We start from the raw sequence: 17,248 nt of genomic DNA on the forward strand, positions 1-17,248 counted from the left end.
GTCTCCCACCTCCCCACTTCAGCAGACAAGGACCTGTACTGGGGAAACTCACTCACACACGGACACAAAGCTGCAATTTCTTAAAGCATTTGAGAAACGCATCAAAACCAGCTTCAGGCTGGAGAAAGTTTCCTTACCAATTCAGGCCGCACATTTGTGAGTCATGGAACATCCGAAAGAGGTAACAGAGCGATGGATACTGCAGTCTCACTGGAAGCTTCAGCAAGGCCAAACACAGCTGAACCAGCACATTGCCACATCTGACATCAGCACAACCTACAAGCAAGGTCCAATCAAATGGAACTCCCCAACGCTGCCACTGCAGGCCATTGATATGACCCTGTCACCTATTGACAAGAGGTAAACACACAGGCCATGAACCCATCAACAGCCTTTAATCTTTCAGTGAACAGGACCACCCAACACAGCAGCTCACATCATAACAACTAATCGAGTGATAACACATACCCAGGAGTGAGTTACAGACTGGAATCTAATCGAGGGGTTCGGGGTGGTTTATATATAGAATAACAGATACCCGGGAGTGAGTTACAGACTGGAATCTAATCGAGGGGTTCAGGGTGGTTTATATATAGAATAACAGATACCCGGGTGTGAGTTACAGACTGGAATCTAATCGAGGGGTTCGGGGTGGTTTATATATAGAATAACAGATACCCGGGTGTGAGTTACAGACTGGAATCTAATCGAGGGGTTCGGGGTGGTTTATATAGAGAATAACAGATACCCGGGAGTGAGTTACAGACTGGAATCTAATCGAGGGGTTCAGGGTGGTTTATATATAGAATAACAGATACCCGGGTGTGAGTTACAGACTGGAATCTAATCGAGGGGTTCGGGGTGGTTTATATATAGAATAACAGATACCCGGGAGTGAGTTACAGACTGGAATCTAATCGAGGGGTTCGGGATGGTTTATATATAGAATAACAGATACCCGGGAGTGAGTTACAGACTGGAATCTAATCGAGGGGTTCGGGGGGGTTTATATACAGAATAACAGATACCCGGGAGTGAGTTACAGACTGGAATCTAATCGAGGGGTTCGGGGCGGTTTATATATAGAATAACAGATACCCGGGAGTGAGTTACAGACTGGAATCTAATCGAGGGGTTCGGGGTGGTTTATATATAGAATAACAGATACCCGGGAGTGAGTTACAGACTGGAATCTAATCGAGGGGTTCGGGATGGTTTATATATAGAATAACAGATACCCGGGAGTGAGTTACAGACTGGAATCTAATCGAGGGGTTCGGGGGGGTTTATATACAGAATAACAGATACCCGGGAGTGAGTTACAGACTGGAATCTAATCAAGGGGTTCGGGGCGGTTTATATATAGAATAACAGATACCCGGGAGTGAGTTACAGACTGGAATCTAATCGAGGGGTTCAGGGTGGTTTATATAGAGAATAACAGATACCCCGGAGTGAGTTACAGACTGGAATCTAATCGAGGGGTTCAGGGTGGTTTATATAGAGAATAACAGATACCCCGGAGTGAGTTACAGACTGGAATCTAATCGAGGGGTTCAGGGTGGTTTATATAGAGAATAACAGATACCCGGGAGTGAGTTACAGACTGGAATCTAATCGAGGGGTTCGGGGTGGTTTATATACAGAATAACAGATACCTGGGAGTGAGTTACAGACTGGAATCTAATCGAGGGGTTCAGGGTGGTTTATATATAGAATAACAGATACCCGGGAGTGAGTTACAGACTGGAATCTAATCGAGGGGTTCGGGGTGGTTTATATACAGAATAACAGATACCCGGGAGTGAGTTACAGACTGGAATCTAATCGAGGGGTTCGGGGTGGTTTATATAGAGAATAACAGATACCCGGGAGTGAGTTACAGACTGGAATCTAATCGAGGGGTTCGGGGTGGTTTATATATAGAATAACAGATACCCGGGAGTGAGTTACAGACTGGAATCTAATCGAGGGGTTCGGGGTGGTTTATATACAGAATAACAGATACCCCGGAGTGAGTTACAGACTGGAATCTAATCGAGGGGTTCGGGGTGGTTTATATACAGAATAACAGATACCCGGGAGTGAGTTACAGACTGGAATCTAATCGAGGGGTTCGGGGTGGTTTATATACAGAATAACAGATACCCCGGAGTGAGTTACAGACTGGAATCTAATCGAGGGGTTCGGGGGGGTTTATATATAGAATAACAGATACCTCGGAGTGAGTTACAGACTGGAATCTAATCGAGGGGTTCGGGGTGGTTTATATACAGAATAACAGATACCCGGGAGTGAGTTACAGACTGGAATCTAATCGAGGGGTTCGGGGTGGTTTATATATAGAATAACAGATACCCGGGAGTGAGTTACAGACTGGAATCTAATCGAGGGGTTCGGGGTGGTTTATATACAGAATAACAGATACCCGGGAGTGAGTTACAGACTGGAATCTAATCGAGGGGTTCGGGGTGGTTTATATATAGAATAACAGATACCCGGGAGTGAGTTACAGACTGGAATCTAATCGAGGGGTTCGGGGTGGTTTATATACAGAATAACAGATACCCCGGAGTGAGTTACAGACTGGAATCTAATCGAGGGGTTCGGGGGGGTTTATATATAGAATAACAGATACCTCGGAGTGAGTTACAGACTGGAATCTAATCGAGGGGTTCGGGGTGGTTTATATACAGAATAACAGATACCCGGGAGTGAGTTACAGACTGGAATCTAATCGAGGGGTTCGGGGTGGTTTATATATAGAATAACAGATACCCGGGAGTGAGTTACAGACTGGAATCTAATCGAGGGGTTCAGGGTGGTTTATATATAGAATAACAGATACCCGGGAGTGAGTTACAGACTGGAATCTAATCGAGGGGTTCGGGGTGGTTTATATATAGAATAACAGATACCCGGGAGTGAGTTACAGACTGGAATCTAATCGAGGGGTTCGGGGTGGTTTATATATAGAATAACAGATACCCGGGAGTGAGTTACAGACTGGAATCTAATCGAGGGGTTCGGGGTGGTTTATATATAGAATAACAGATACCCGGGAGTGAGTTACAGACTGGAATCTAATCGAGGGGTTCGGGATGGTTTATATATAGAATAACAGATACCCGGGAGTGAGTTACAGACTGGAATCTAATCGAGGGGTTTGGGGTGGTTTATATATAGAATAACAGATACCCGGGAGTGAGTTACAGACTGGAATCTAATCGAGGGGTTCGGGGTGGTTTATATACAGAATAACAGATACCCGGGAGTGAGTTACAGACTGGAATCTAATCGAGGGGTTCGGGGTGGTTTATATATAGAATAACAGATACCCGAGAGTGAGTTACAGACTGCAATCTAATCGAGGGGTTCAGGGTGGTTTATATATAGAATAACAGATACCCCGGAGTGAGTTACAGACTGGAATCTAATCGAGGGGTTCGGGGTGGTTTATATATAGAATAACAGATACCCCGGAGTGAGTTACAGACTGGAATCTAATCGAGGGGTTCGGGGTGGTTTATATATAGAATAACAGATACCCCGGAGTGAGTTACAGACTGGAATCTAATCGAGGGGTTCGGGGTGGTTTATATATAGAATAACAGATACCCGAGAGTGAGTTACAGACTGCAATCTAATCGAGGGGTTCAGGGTGGTTTATATATAGAATAACAGATACCCGGGAGTGAGTTACAGACTGGAATCTAATCGAGGGGTTCGGGGTGGTTTATATATAGAATAACAGATACCCGGGTGTGAGTTACAGACTGGAATCTAATCGAGGGGTTCGGGGTGGTTTATATATAGAATAACAGATACCCCGGAGTGAGTTACAGACTGGAATCTAATCGAGGGGTTCGGGGTGGTTTATATACAGAATAACAGATACCCCGGAGTGAGTTACAGACTGGAATCTAATCGAGGGGTTCGGGGTGGTTTATATATAGAATAACAGATACCCCGGAGTGAGTTACAGAAAACCATGCTGCCTATCACTAATAAGCCTATTCTCTTCCAGATGTGAGTACATCCTGTCCCTAAGAATTTTCTCCAATAATTTCCCCATCACTGATGTAAGACTCACAGGCCTGTAATTTCCCGGTTTGTCTCTTCTGCCCTTTTTAAACAGAGGAACAATGTTAGCTACTCTCCAATCCTCTGCCCATGACTAAAATGGATACAACGATTGTGGCCAAGGCCTCAGCAATTTCTTCCCTCCAGGTCTAAGAAAGCTCCTTCCTGGGTTGGACTATCTACATATTGCCTCAGGAAGCACTCTTGGACACACTGAACAAACTCTGCCCCGTCCAAGCCCCAGCACTAAAGGAATCGCAGTCTATGTCGGGGAAGTTAAAGTTGCCCTGTTGTTTTTATATCCTGCCCTTTCAACTTTCACCACTCTACACTCGTGCTCTTTGAGATGTTGTACCTACACAACGTGGACTGTAGCATTTCAATCACCAACTCATCAAGGGCAGTGACAGAATTTGCCAGTGACACTGACATTCTGGGAAAGAATACATTTGGAGATGGAGGTTGTCAGATCCATGTGTGTCTTACTGCCTCTTATCAGCCCAGCTCTGGCTGTTTATTGTCCCAAACTGCTCTGGTATCCGAGGAATGGTTGTGAAAATTATGCAAATGTCACTGACACTGTCAGTGAGCCCCACATCCGTGGAATGGAAGAGGGCAGTGAGTGAGCCAGTCCTGGGCTGGATTTCCTTTAAATGATCAGGCAGAAGTTATTTCTTATTTCACCAGCAGGTTTCAGCATTGCTTGGTGAAGTCGGGTGTGAGTGGAGAGTGCTGGGTGAAGCAGTCAGTGTCTGTGTGTGGGGTCAGAGTCCCTGGGTTAGCAGAATGGGGAGTGGCAGTTTTATGGACAGGAGGAAGATTTATAGTGGAGTTTAAGGACCTGGGTACAGAACTCCCAAGAACATAGAAAATAGGATGTGGAATTAGCCATTCAGTCCCTCGATCCTGCTCCACCATCCAATATGACCATGGCTGATTTCATCTCTGATTCAGCTCCACTCTCCTGCTCATTCTGCATATCTCTCCACCTGATTACTCACTAAAAATCTGTCTATCTCCTCCTCAAATTTACTCAATGTCCCAGCAATCACTGCACTGTAGTGAATTCCACAGACTCACCACTCTGAATGAAGCAATTTCTCCACATCATATTTTAAATTTCACAACTCCAGGTTAATGTCTGACAGGTTTATCTGGAATCACCTGGAGCTGATGAAGGGGCAGTGCTCTGAAAGCTCGTGATTCCAAATAAACCTGTTGGACTTTAACCTGGTGTTGTGAGACTTAGTGTCCCCACCCCAGTCCAACACCAGCATCTCCACATCATGTTTTAAATCTGCTGCCCCTTATCCGAAAGCTCTGGCCTTTCATTCTAGAATGTCCAACAAGAGGAAACATCCTCTATCAATCTCCTTCAGCATCTTATATCCCTCAACTAGATCTCCCTTCATTCTTCTAAACTCCAGCGAGAATAAGTCTAAACTGCTCAATCTCTCTTTCTCAGATAACTGGAATCAATCTAGCTAACTTCCTCTGAACTGCCTCTTTACATCCTTCCTTATATAAGGGGACCAGAACTGTACGCAATACTCCAGATGTGGCCTCAACAATGTTCTCTATTCTTTTAGCTGTAAATGCCAAAATTCCATTTGCCTCCCTTATTGCCCTCTGCAGCTGCACACCAGTTTTCTGCGATTCATGCACAAGGACACCCAGATCCCTCTGCACCAAAGCACTCTGAAGTTTCTCTCCATCTAAATAATAACTTGCCTTTCAATTTTTCCAACCAAAATGGATAACCTCCCATTTATCCACAATAAACTCTGTCAAATTTTGCCTCATTCTCCTCACTTGCCATATCCACAGTTTCTTCCCTGCTGCTGTCAGACTTTTGAATGGACCTACCTCGCATTAAGTTGATCTTTCTCTACACCCTAGCTATGACTGTATCACTACATTCTGCACTTTCTCCTTTCCTTCTCTATGAACAGTATGTTTTAGAACAAAGAACAAAGAACAAAGAACAACACAGCACGGGAAACAGGCCCTTCGGCCCAACGAGCCCGCGCCGCCGTCCCATTGTCTCAGTGACCTATTCATGATTTTAGTCTACGCCTAATGTGCGAGGATCAGGGAGGTCCAATATAGGGACAATTTGTTACCCAATCAATCAGCCTAAAAGCGCATCTTTGGGATGTGGGAGGAAACCGGAGCACCCGGAGGAAACCCACGCAACCACGGGGAGAACGCGCAAACTCCCACAGACACAGGCCCAAATCCATGTGTCCGCACAGCAACAGAGATAGTCTCTGAGCTGTCATGTTGCCCTCGAGATGGTCCAGTTTAAGCACACTAACGACATGAAGCAATAGGCAACTCCCGAAGCAACGTCCAAGAGCAGCCCACTACAACCTGCCACATGCATGCCCCTTGCTGGTCAACAAGGTGGACTTAAATGCCTGTGGAGACAAAAAATTCATTATTAAACAGGCAAAGACTAACATCCCTGAGGCAAAAACGGAATCCCAAGCCTACAATGTTTAGTAAGGCCTGCTATATCCCCCTATATGTAGACCGCTCATGTGGCTGTCTAAGTGACTCTTAAACAACCCTAGCGTGCCTGCTTCCACCACCTTACTCGGCAGTGCATTCCACACCCCCACTACCCTTTGCGTGAAAAACTGCCCTCTAATATTTGTCTTATACCTAGCCCCCCTCACCCTAAGCCCGTGACCCCTCGTTCTATCCATTTCTAATAGTGGAAAAAGCTTACCACCATTTACTCTATCTATCCCCTTCATAATCTTATAAACCTCTATTAGATCCCCCCTCAGCCGACGTCTCTCAAGGGAAAACAGCCCAAGTTCGTTCAATCTTTCCTCGTAAGACAGCCCTTCCATACCAGGCAGCATCCTGGTAAATCTCCTCTGCACTCTCTCCAGGATCTCCAGGACATAGTTTTGTCTGTAAAGCATGAGAAACAATACTTTTCACTGTATGCTAATCTATCTGACAATAATAAATCAACTCAAATCAATTGGAAGCTGCTTATTTCTTTATCACAACTTCCTATCCTATCCATTTTAGTGTAATCTGTAAATCTGGTTTTGCTATCTACCATCTCAGCGTCTAAGTCATTTCTATAGATTGGAAACAACTGAGATCCGAGGAGAGTTTGTAAGGAACATCCAGGAGGGCCTCTTGAAACAGTATGCAGATAGTCCAACTAGGGAAGGGGTGTACTGGATCTGGTACTGAACAGCACAGTGGTTAGCACTGCCGCCTCGCAGCTCCAGGAACCTGGGTTCGATTCCCAGTTTGGGTCACTGTCTGTGTGGAGTTTGCACGTTCTCCCCGTGTCTGCTTGGGTTTCCACTGGATGAACAAAGAACAAAGAAAATTCCAGCACAGGAACAGGCCCTTCGGCCCCTCCAAGCCTGCACCGACCATGCTGCCCAACTTAACGAAAACCCACTACCCCTCTGAGGACCATATCCCTCTATTCCCATCCTATTCATGTACTTGTCAAGATGCCCCTTAAAAGTCGCTACCGTATCCGCTTCCACTCCCTCCCCCGGCAGTGAGTCCCAGGCACCCACCACCCTCTGTGTAAAAAATCTGCCTCGTACATCTCCTTTAAACCTTGCCCCTCACACCTTAAACCTGTGCCCCTGAGTAATTGACTCTTCCACCCTGGGAAAAAGCTTCTGACTATCCACTCTGTCCATGGCCCTCATAATCTTGTAGACTTCCATCAGGTCTCCCCTCAACCTCCGTCGCTCCAGTGAGAACAAACCAAGTTTCTCCAACCTCTCCTCAGAGCTAATGTCCTCCATACCAGGCAACATCCTGGTAAATCTTTTCTGTATCCTCTCCAAAGCCTCCACATCCTTCTGGTAGTGTGGCGACCAGAATTGGACACTATATTCCAAGTGTGGCCTCACTAAGGTTGTATAAAGCTGCAACAATGACTTGCCAATTTTTAAACTCACTGCCCCAGTTGATGAAGGCAAGCATGCCGTATGCCTTCTTAACTACTTCTACCTCCATCAGGATACCCTGTAGCTCAAGCGCTCTGCTTGCCACTTTTTCTAAAGACAGTGCTAGCTGTAATGCCTGTTTACAATCCAGCTGGGTCTCCGCCAACAGGCATTTCTGTACAGTCATATTGTTGATTCCACACACCAACCATTCTTGAAGCATCTCATTTAATGTCACCCCGAATTTGCAAGCTTTTGCCAAATGTCTTAGCCTCGTCAGGAAACGGTTGATTGACTCTCCTGCCTCCCGGAATGAGGAGTGAAGCCTGGACTTTTGTAGGTCAGATGTGAATTAGGATCATAATTTTTTTTACTAAGTCCGTAAACTCCTGGAAGAACTTTGTCTCCGGTGTGTCCGGGAAAATGGCACATAATTGTAAAAGCTGCTGGTCCGCACACAGTCAGCAGGATAACCCTTTGCTTCTCATCTGAGGCTATGTCATTTGCCCTGAAGAAATACTTCACCCCTTCCACATATTGGGCCCAGCCTTCCACTGCAGGGTCAAGAGTCCAACTTCCCAAACAACAACATGTTTGTCCAACAATAGCTTACCCTCAATATGGGCAGGGGTTAAGCAAGTTCCTTCAGGTCACTCCTTTCTTTTTTCCTTGTTGCCACTGTAATAAGTCCACATCACCAGTGTTCCTTTATTTACACAACATACTACACAACTCAGTGTTCTCGTTAAGCTTCCTGCTACAGCAGGCAGAGATGCTGACACACCTGCTTTTAAGTTACAAAGAGATCGAGGGGTACATGTTCATAGCTCCTTGAAAGTGGAGTCACAGGTGGACAGAGTGGTGAAGAAGGCATTCAGCATGCTTGGTTTCATTGGTCAGAACATTGAATACAGGAGTTGGGACGTCTTGGTGAAGTTGTACAAGACATTGGTAAGGCCACACTTGGAATACTGTGTACAGTTCTGGTCACTCTATTATAGAAAGGATATTATTAAACTAGAAAGAGTGCAGAAAAGATTTACTAGGATGCTACCAGGACTTTATGGTTTGAGTTATAAGGAGAGGCTGGATAGTCTGGGACTTTTTTTCTCTGGAGCGTAGGAGGCTGGGGGGTGATCTTATAGAGGTCTATAAAATAATGAGGGGCACAGTTCAGATAGATAGTCAATATCTTTTCCCAAAGGTAGGGAGTCTAAAACTAGGGGGCAGAGGTTTAAGGTGAGAGGGGAGAAATAGAGGGACAATTTTTTCACAAAGAGGTTGGTGAGTGTCTGGAACAAGCAAGGGAGTTTATACAGTGTGGAGCAGTGTGAACCCACAGGAGTGACCAGTTTCTGGGTTTCTGTGCAGTATGTTATTACAATCGCAGAGGACGCTGTGCAAAAACCAAAACAACTGCAAAGATGATCCAAAGAAAATTCACAAGATTGAGCTTTCAAACAGAAATACTATCAGGTTCATCAGGTGAGGTCAAACATCTGAGATTGTCTTTCTGGAAAAAGACCTAAGACATAGGAGCAGAATGAGGCCATTTGGCCCATTGAGTCTGCTCCGCCATTCAATCATGGCTGATATTTTTCTCATCCCCATTCTCCTGCCTGTTCCCCAGAACCCCTTATTAATCAAGAACCTATCTATCTCTGTCTTAAAGACACTCAATGACCTGGCCTCCACAGCCTTCTGTGGCAAAGAATTCCACACATTCCCCACTCTCTGGCTGAATTCCTCCTCATCTGTTTTAAAGGATCGTCCCTTTAGCCTGAGGTTGTGCCCTCTGGTTCTAGTTTTTCCCACCAGTGGAAACATTCTCTCCACGTCCACTCTATCAAATTATAAATTGGACACGGGTATCAGTGTTACAGTTAAGAACATAAGAACATAAGAAATAGGAGCAGGAGTAGGCCATCTAGCCCTTTGAGCCTGCCCCGCCATTCAATAAGATCATGGCTGATCTGTCGTGGCTCAGTTCCACATTCCCGCCCTCTCCCCATAACCCTTAATCCCCTTGCCTATCAAAAACCTATCTACCCGCGACTTAAATATATTTAGCGAGGTAGCCTCCATCACTTCAACGGGCAGAGAATTCCAGAGATTCACCACCCTTTGAGTGAAGAAGTTCCTCCTCAACTCCGTTCTAAACCGCCCCCCCTTTATCTTGAGGCTGTGCCCTCTAGTCCTGCTATCCTTTCTGAGCGGGAAGAACCTCTCCACCTCTACCCTATCCATCCCATTCATCATCTTATACGTCTCAATGAGATCTCCCCTCATTCTTCTAAACTCTAACGAGTACAGACCCAGTCTATTTAGTCTTTCTTCATAGTCCCACTCCCTCATCTCCGGTATCAGCCTAGTGAACCTCCTCTGCACTCCCTCCAAGGTCAAAATATCCTTCCGCAAGTGCGGCGACCAAAACTGCACACAGTACTCCAGCTGCGGCCTCACCAGTGCCCTATACAGCTGCAGCAAGACCTCCCTACTTTTATATTCTATCCCCCTCGCTATGAAGGCCAGCATCCCATTCGTCTTCCTGACCACCTGCTGCACCTGCAGACTGGGTTTTTGTGACTCGTGCACAAGGACCCCCAGGTCCCTCTGCACCGTAGCATGCTGCAGTTTTCGCCCTTTAAATAGTAATCCCTCCTACTGTTATTCCTGCCAAAGTGGATAACCTCACACTTGCTAACATTATACTCCATCTGCCAGGTCCTCTCCCACTCACTCAGCCTATCCAGATCCCTCTGCAGACTTTCCACACCCTCCGCACAATTTGCTTTTCCACTTATCTTTGTGTCATCAGCAAATTTCGTTACCCTACGCTCAGCCCCCTCCTCCAGATCATCTGTATAAATGGTAAATAGCTGAGGCCCCAGCACCGACCCCGGGGCACTCCACTCGTTACCAACCGCCAATCCGAATAGCACCCATTGACCCCCACTCTCTGCCTCCTATTTGACAGCCAATCCTCTATCCACGCTAACACCCTACCCCCAACTCCATGCCCCCTGACCTTCTCTCAGACAAGGAGGTGTCACGTACATCATCCATAACCAATCCTTTTCTCTTCTGAGCAGAGGTGCCCTGAACATTCTTGAAACAGGAGAAGATGTCAACACAAGCTCTGGGATTTACTATACGGACTGTCTCCTTCTTTGATGATTGGCTTGTCAGTTTTCTTTGCAGACAGTAGAAGCTCCTCATTGGCCAGAACAGCCAATCACCACGCAACAGCTCGAGTGGAACATGGCTCATCCTCTAGCTCCAATATCTGTTGGTAAGATACTGCACCGTGAACGATACAGGCGCTACCAACTCCAGCCAGTACAACCTCACTCACTTCAGTATCCTAGAATGCACCTCATCTGTTCCTGGTGCCTTATCAACTTTACGTACAGGCAGCCTCTCAAATAATTCCTCCTCATCAATGTCAAATGCTTCCAGTGTCTGAAAGAGCCTGTTTAAGAACATAAGAAATAGGAGCAGGAGTAGGCCATCTAGCCCTTCGAGCCTGCCCCACCATTCAATAAGATCATGGCTGATCTGTCGTGGCTCAGTTCCACATTCCCGCCCTCTCCCCATAACCCTTAATCCCCTCTCTTATCGAAAACCCATCAACCCGTGTCTTAAAAATATTTAGCGAGGTAGCCTCCACCACTTCAACGGGCAGAGAATTCCAGAGATTCACCACCCTTTGAGTGAAGAAGTTCCTCCTCAACTCCGTTCTAAACCGCCTCCCCTTTATCTTGAGGCTGTGCCCCCTAGTCCTACTGTCCTTTCTGAGCGGGAAGAGTCTCTCCACCTCTATCCTATCCATCCCATTCATCATCTTATACGTCTCAATGAGATCTCCCCTCATTCTTCTAAACTCTAACGAGTACAAGCCTAGTTTATTCAGCCTCTCCTCATAGCTCAACCCCCTCAACTCCGGCATCAGCCTAGTGAACCTCCTCTGCACTCCCTCCAAGGCCAAAATATCCATGCGTAAGTGCGGCACCCAAAACTGCACACAGTACTAGCATCTTCTTCCTTGATTAGGACAGGTGCCCCTGTCTCCATGTGTCAATCCACATTTGGTCCCCTCCTGCTCCTCCTCCTTTAACCACTGCTAATACTTAAATACGCATAGAAGACTTTGTTAGCTGCCAGTCTCGTCCCATACTCTCCCTTGTTTTTTCACTTCTCCTTTGAACATTTCCAGAGAGCAGAGAGAGCTACGCCCAGGAACACACACACAGAGCTGTCATTCCGGACCACAGAGAGCTACTCCCAGGAATGAACTAATATGAACGTGCGCACATGCAACTGTGATTCCGCAGAGCGGAGAGAACTACTCCCAGGAATGAATGTGAACATGCACACTCACGTGTACATACAGAGCTGTGATTCCAGAGAACAGAGAGACCTACTCCCAGGAAAATACATTTTTTAAACATTGGGAAACACTTTGGACATTTCGATATTAGAATCAAATCAAGTAATTCTGACAAAATAAAAAAGGAACTGCACAATTTTCATGCTTGCATTAGGTATAATCTTTACTCTTTGACATCCATCGACAAATAAAGGCTGAGATGAAAGACAGTATCTCCATGGCCTTCTCAGCCAGTACAGAGTCAGTTAGCATTCAGTAAAAAACTTACAGCTCCCTGGGAAAACAGCAGAAGATTGGGACAAAATGGATAGTTCATAAAGACTGAGCATGGGCAATAAGGGCTGAAAGGCCACCTCCAGTACTTTACTGGGTCCCCCACACACGGACTCTCACTGGGGTACGGGTCCCCCACACACAGACTCTCACTGGGGTACGGGTCCCCCACACACGGACTCTCACTGGGGTACGGGTCCCCCACACACGGACTCTCACTGGGGTACGGGTCCCCCACACACGGACTCTCACTGGGGTACGGGTCCCCCACACACACTGACTCTCACTGGGGTACGGGTCCCACACACACACTGACTCTCACTGGGGCACGGGTCCCACACACATTGACTCTCACTGGGGTACGGGTCCCACACACACTGACCCTCACTGGGGTACGGGTCCCACACACACACTGACTCTCACTGGGGTACGGGTCCCACACACACTGACTCTCACTGGGGTACGGGTCCCACACACACACTGACTCTCACTGGGGTACGGGTCCCACACACACTGACCCTCACTGGGGTACGGGTCCCACACACACACTGACTCTCACTGGGGTACGGGTCCCACACACACACTGACTCTCACTGGGGTACGGGTCCCCCACACACGGACTCTCACTGGGGTACGGGTCCCCCACACACGGACTCTCACTGGGGTACGGGTCCCACACACACTGACTCTCACTGGGGTACGGGTCCCCCACACACACTGACTCTCACTGGGGTACGGGTCCCACACACACACTGACTCTCACTGGGGCACGGGTCCCACACACATTGACTCTCACTGGGGTACGGGTCCCACACACACTGACCCTCACTGGGGTACGGGTCCCACACACACACTGACTCTCACCGGGGTACGGGTCCCACACACACACTGACTCTCACTGGGGTACGGGTCCCACACACACTGACTCTCACTGGGGTGCGGGTCCCACACACACTGACTCTCACTGGGATACGGGTCCCACACACACTGACTCTCACTGGGGTACGGGTCCCACACACACACTGACTCTCACTGGGGTACGGGTCCCACACACACTGACTCTCACTGGGGTACGGGTCCCACACACACACTGACTCTCACTGGGGTACGGGTCCCACACACACTGACTCTCACTGGGGTACGGGTCCCACACACACTGACTCTCACTGGGGTACGGGTCCCACACACACTGACTCTCACTGGGGTACGGGTCCCACACACACTGACTCTCACTGGGGTACGGGTCCCACACACACTGACTCTCACTGGGGTACGGGTCCCACACACACTGACTCTCACTGGGGTACGGGTCCCACACACACTGACCCTCACTGGGGTACGGGTCCCACACACACTGACTCTTACTGGGGTACGGGTCCCACACACACTGACTCTTACTGGGGTACGGGTCCCACACACACTGACTCTCACTGGGGTACGGGTCCCACACACACTGACTCTCACTGGGGTACGGGTCCCACACACACTGACTCTCACTGGGGTATGGGTCCCACACACACTGACTCTCACTGGGGTACGGGTCCCACACACACTGACTCTCACTGGGGTACGGGTCCCACACACACTGACTCTCACTGGGGTACGGGTCCCACACACACTGACTCTCACTGGGGTACGGGTCCCACACTCTGACTGGGGTAAAATGACTCAGAGTGCATGATTACTGGTAGGTAAGGTACTCTCTCCACTAGCTATGCCTTTGCTGATGTGATTTGAAACAATAGTAGTGTCAGTTGCTGGAATCCTGCAGCAGTAATCAGCTTCCTCTCGCTGGTGGGTGAAAGCACGTAAAAATGGTGGAAAAATTCAGAACTGGATCCTGAGACTGACGAAGTGGGCAGCGATATAACTAATGCTCAGCCCTGTCCTCATCTTTCTGCTCTCCTTTCCTTGTTCTCCCACCTTCTTCTCTTCTCACTCTCACCTTTGCCCTCTCCTTCCTCTCTCTGCTCTCCCCACTGCTAATTCCTGAAGGAAAGAGATAGTGAGGTTGATATCGTTCTGGGAGTTGAGTGCAGTCCTTCACTAAGCCTCTGGTCAAGGTGGGGACTGTCTCGAGATGCACCAGGATTAACTGGATCCATGGAAGAAGCCTTAACCTTTGCCAGATCAATGGGAAGAGTCCTGTGATTGGCCGGATCAATGGGAGAATCCCTTGAATTGGGCGGATTGAAACAGTCACTGCCTCTTTTGCCATTGGCGGGAAGACTTCCTGTTGTACATTGTCATTTCAATCACCTCACAGCCACCAAATATCTTCTCCTGTACGATGAAGAAGATTGCCACGCTGGTAAAGTACCATCTGACCAGGGTATAGGACCAGATCAGCACAAACATTGTGCTCACAAAGACCGTCCAGTAAAGGATGGAGAAGAATTTGATGAGGAAGATTCGGCTGCAGGACTTGCAGGGAGGCAGAGGCACCTGAATTTGATCGACACTCTGACCCCAGGTGCGACTCGAGCCCTGACCCCAGGGGCGACTTGAGCCCTGACTCCAGGTGCGACTTGAGCCCTGACCCCAGGGGCGACTCGAGCCCAGAGCCCGAATCAGCTCCTGAGCCTGTCTCCAGCCTTTTCTCCAGAAGGGAAGGTGGCGCTGGACCTGAGTGTGGCTCTGAGCCAGGCTGTGATCCTGGCTCTGAATCAGAATCTGAGTCTGACTCTGAATCTTAGTCTGATCACTGAATGAGTGGCTGCCCTGGTAATAATTGCGTAGCAGCTTCTCCTTGTCCTGCCAACGCAGGCAACACCACTCCTTCAGACCCTCCACTGAAGTTGGCAGGTGAGCTGCTGGGTAACGACGGATATGGAAGTGAATCTCCCTGGGAAAGTTACCAGTGAAAAGGTCCCTTTCGTTCTGTGGGATGTTGTAGGGGTAAGCCACTGTCACATCATGGATCGCATCCAGGTTGCAACCTAGGACAGAAACACAAACAGTTACTGCCTTGTTCGGGAGACGGGCAGTGAGGTCTCACACAGCAACGGAAGGGAGCGCCGCACTGTCAGAGGGTCAGTGCTGAGGGAGCGCCGCACTGTCAGAGGGTCAGTGCTGAGGGAGCGCCGCACTGTCAGAGGGTCAGTGCTGAGGGAGCGCCGCACTGTCAGAGGGTCAGTGCTGAGGGAGCGCCGCACTGTCAGAGGGTCAGTGCTGAGGGAGCGCCGCACTGTCAGAGGGTCAGTGCTGAGGGAGCGCCGCACTGTCAGAGGGTCAGTGCTGAGGGAGCGCCGCACTGTCAGAGGGTCAGTGCTGAGGGAGCGCCGCACTGTCAGAGGGTCAGTGCTGAGGGAGCGCCGCACTGTCAGAGGGTCAGTGCTGAGGGAGCGCCGCACTGTCAGAGGGTCAGTGCTGAGGGAGCGCCGCACTGTCAGAGGGTCAGTGCTGAGGGAGCGCCGCACTGTCAGAGGGTCAGTGCTGAGGGAGCGCCGCACTGTCAGAGGGTCAGTGCTGAGGGAGCGCCGCACTGTCAGAGGGTCAGTGCTGAGGGAGCGCCGCACTGTCAGAGGGTCAGTGCTGAGGGAGCGCCGCACTGTCAGAGGGTCAGTGCTGAGGGAGCGCCGCACTGTCAGAGGGTCAGTGCTGAGGGAGCGCCGCACTGTCAGAGGGTCAGTGCTGAGGGAGCGCCGCACTGTCAGAGGGTCAGTGCTGAGGGAGCGCCGCACTGTCAGAGGGTCAGTGCTGAGGGAGCGCCGCACTGTCAGAGGGTCAGTGCTGAGGGAGCGCCGCACTGTCAGAGGGTCAGTGCTGAGGGAACGCCGCACTGTCAGAGGGTCAGTGCTGAGGGAGTGCCGCACTGTCAGAGGGTCAGTGCTGAGGGAGTGCCGCACTGTCAGAGGGGCAGTGCTGAGGGAGTGCCGCACTGTCAGAGGGTCAGTACCCTTCTGTAAACACCATATTTACAAACATTGACTCCCTCTGCCACCAATGCTCAGTAGCAACAGTGTGTACTATCTACAAGATGCACTGCAGCATGATGGCACAGTGATTAGCACTGCTACCCGACAGCGCCAGAGACCTGGGTTTGATTCCCTGCTTGAGTCGGAGTGAAGTTTGCATGCTCTCCCCATGTCTGCGTGGGTTTCCTCTGCGCGCCCCAGTTTCTCCCACAGTCCATAGACATGCTGGTTAGGTGCATTGGCCATGCTAAATTCTCCCTCAGTGTACGCAAACAGCTGCTGGAGTGTGGCAACTAGGGGATTTTCACAGTAACTTCATTGCAGTGTTAATGCAAACCTACTTGTGACAATAATAAACTGAAAAGGCAACAATTCACCAAAGATCCTTAGACAGCACCTTCCCAATCCCCACAACCACTTCCACCTGGGAGGACAAGGGCAGCAGATAAATGGGAACACCACCACCTGCAAGTTCCCCTCCAAGCCACTCACCATCCTGACTTGGAAATATATCGCCATTCCATCGCAGTCACTGGGTCAAAATCCTGCAATTCCCTCCCTAACGGCATTGTGGGTCAACCCAGAGCACGTGGACTGCAGCGATTCAAGAAGGCAGCTCACCACCACCTTCTCAAGGGCAACTA

The 17,248-nt window shown here is 48.9% G+C and overlaps 1 protein-coding gene across 1 annotated transcript in view; it reads right to left on the reverse strand.

The window, feature by feature from the left end:
* Positions 1 to 14,190: 14,190 nt before the first annotated feature.
* lclat1 (lysocardiolipin acyltransferase 1) overlaps positions 14,191 to 17,248 on the reverse strand; it is a 55,150-nt gene continuing 52,092 nt past the window's right edge. Inside the window, exon 6 of the mRNA XM_080183873.1 lies at positions 14,191 to 15,626. Within this exon, the coding sequence (XP_080039999.1) occupies positions 14,887 to 15,626 (740 nt within the window). The 3' untranslated portion in view covers positions 14,191 to 14,886. The remainder of the gene's footprint in view (positions 15,627 to 17,248) is intronic.

The sequence above is a fragment of the Carcharhinus amblyrhynchos genome, unplaced genomic scaffold (genome assembly GCF_965287045.1).
Source record: "Carcharhinus amblyrhynchos unplaced genomic scaffold, sCarAmb.v2.hapA scaffold_454, whole genome shotgun sequence".
Classification (NCBI taxonomy): domain Eukaryota; kingdom Metazoa; phylum Chordata; class Chondrichthyes; order Carcharhiniformes; family Carcharhinidae; genus Carcharhinus; species Carcharhinus amblyrhynchos.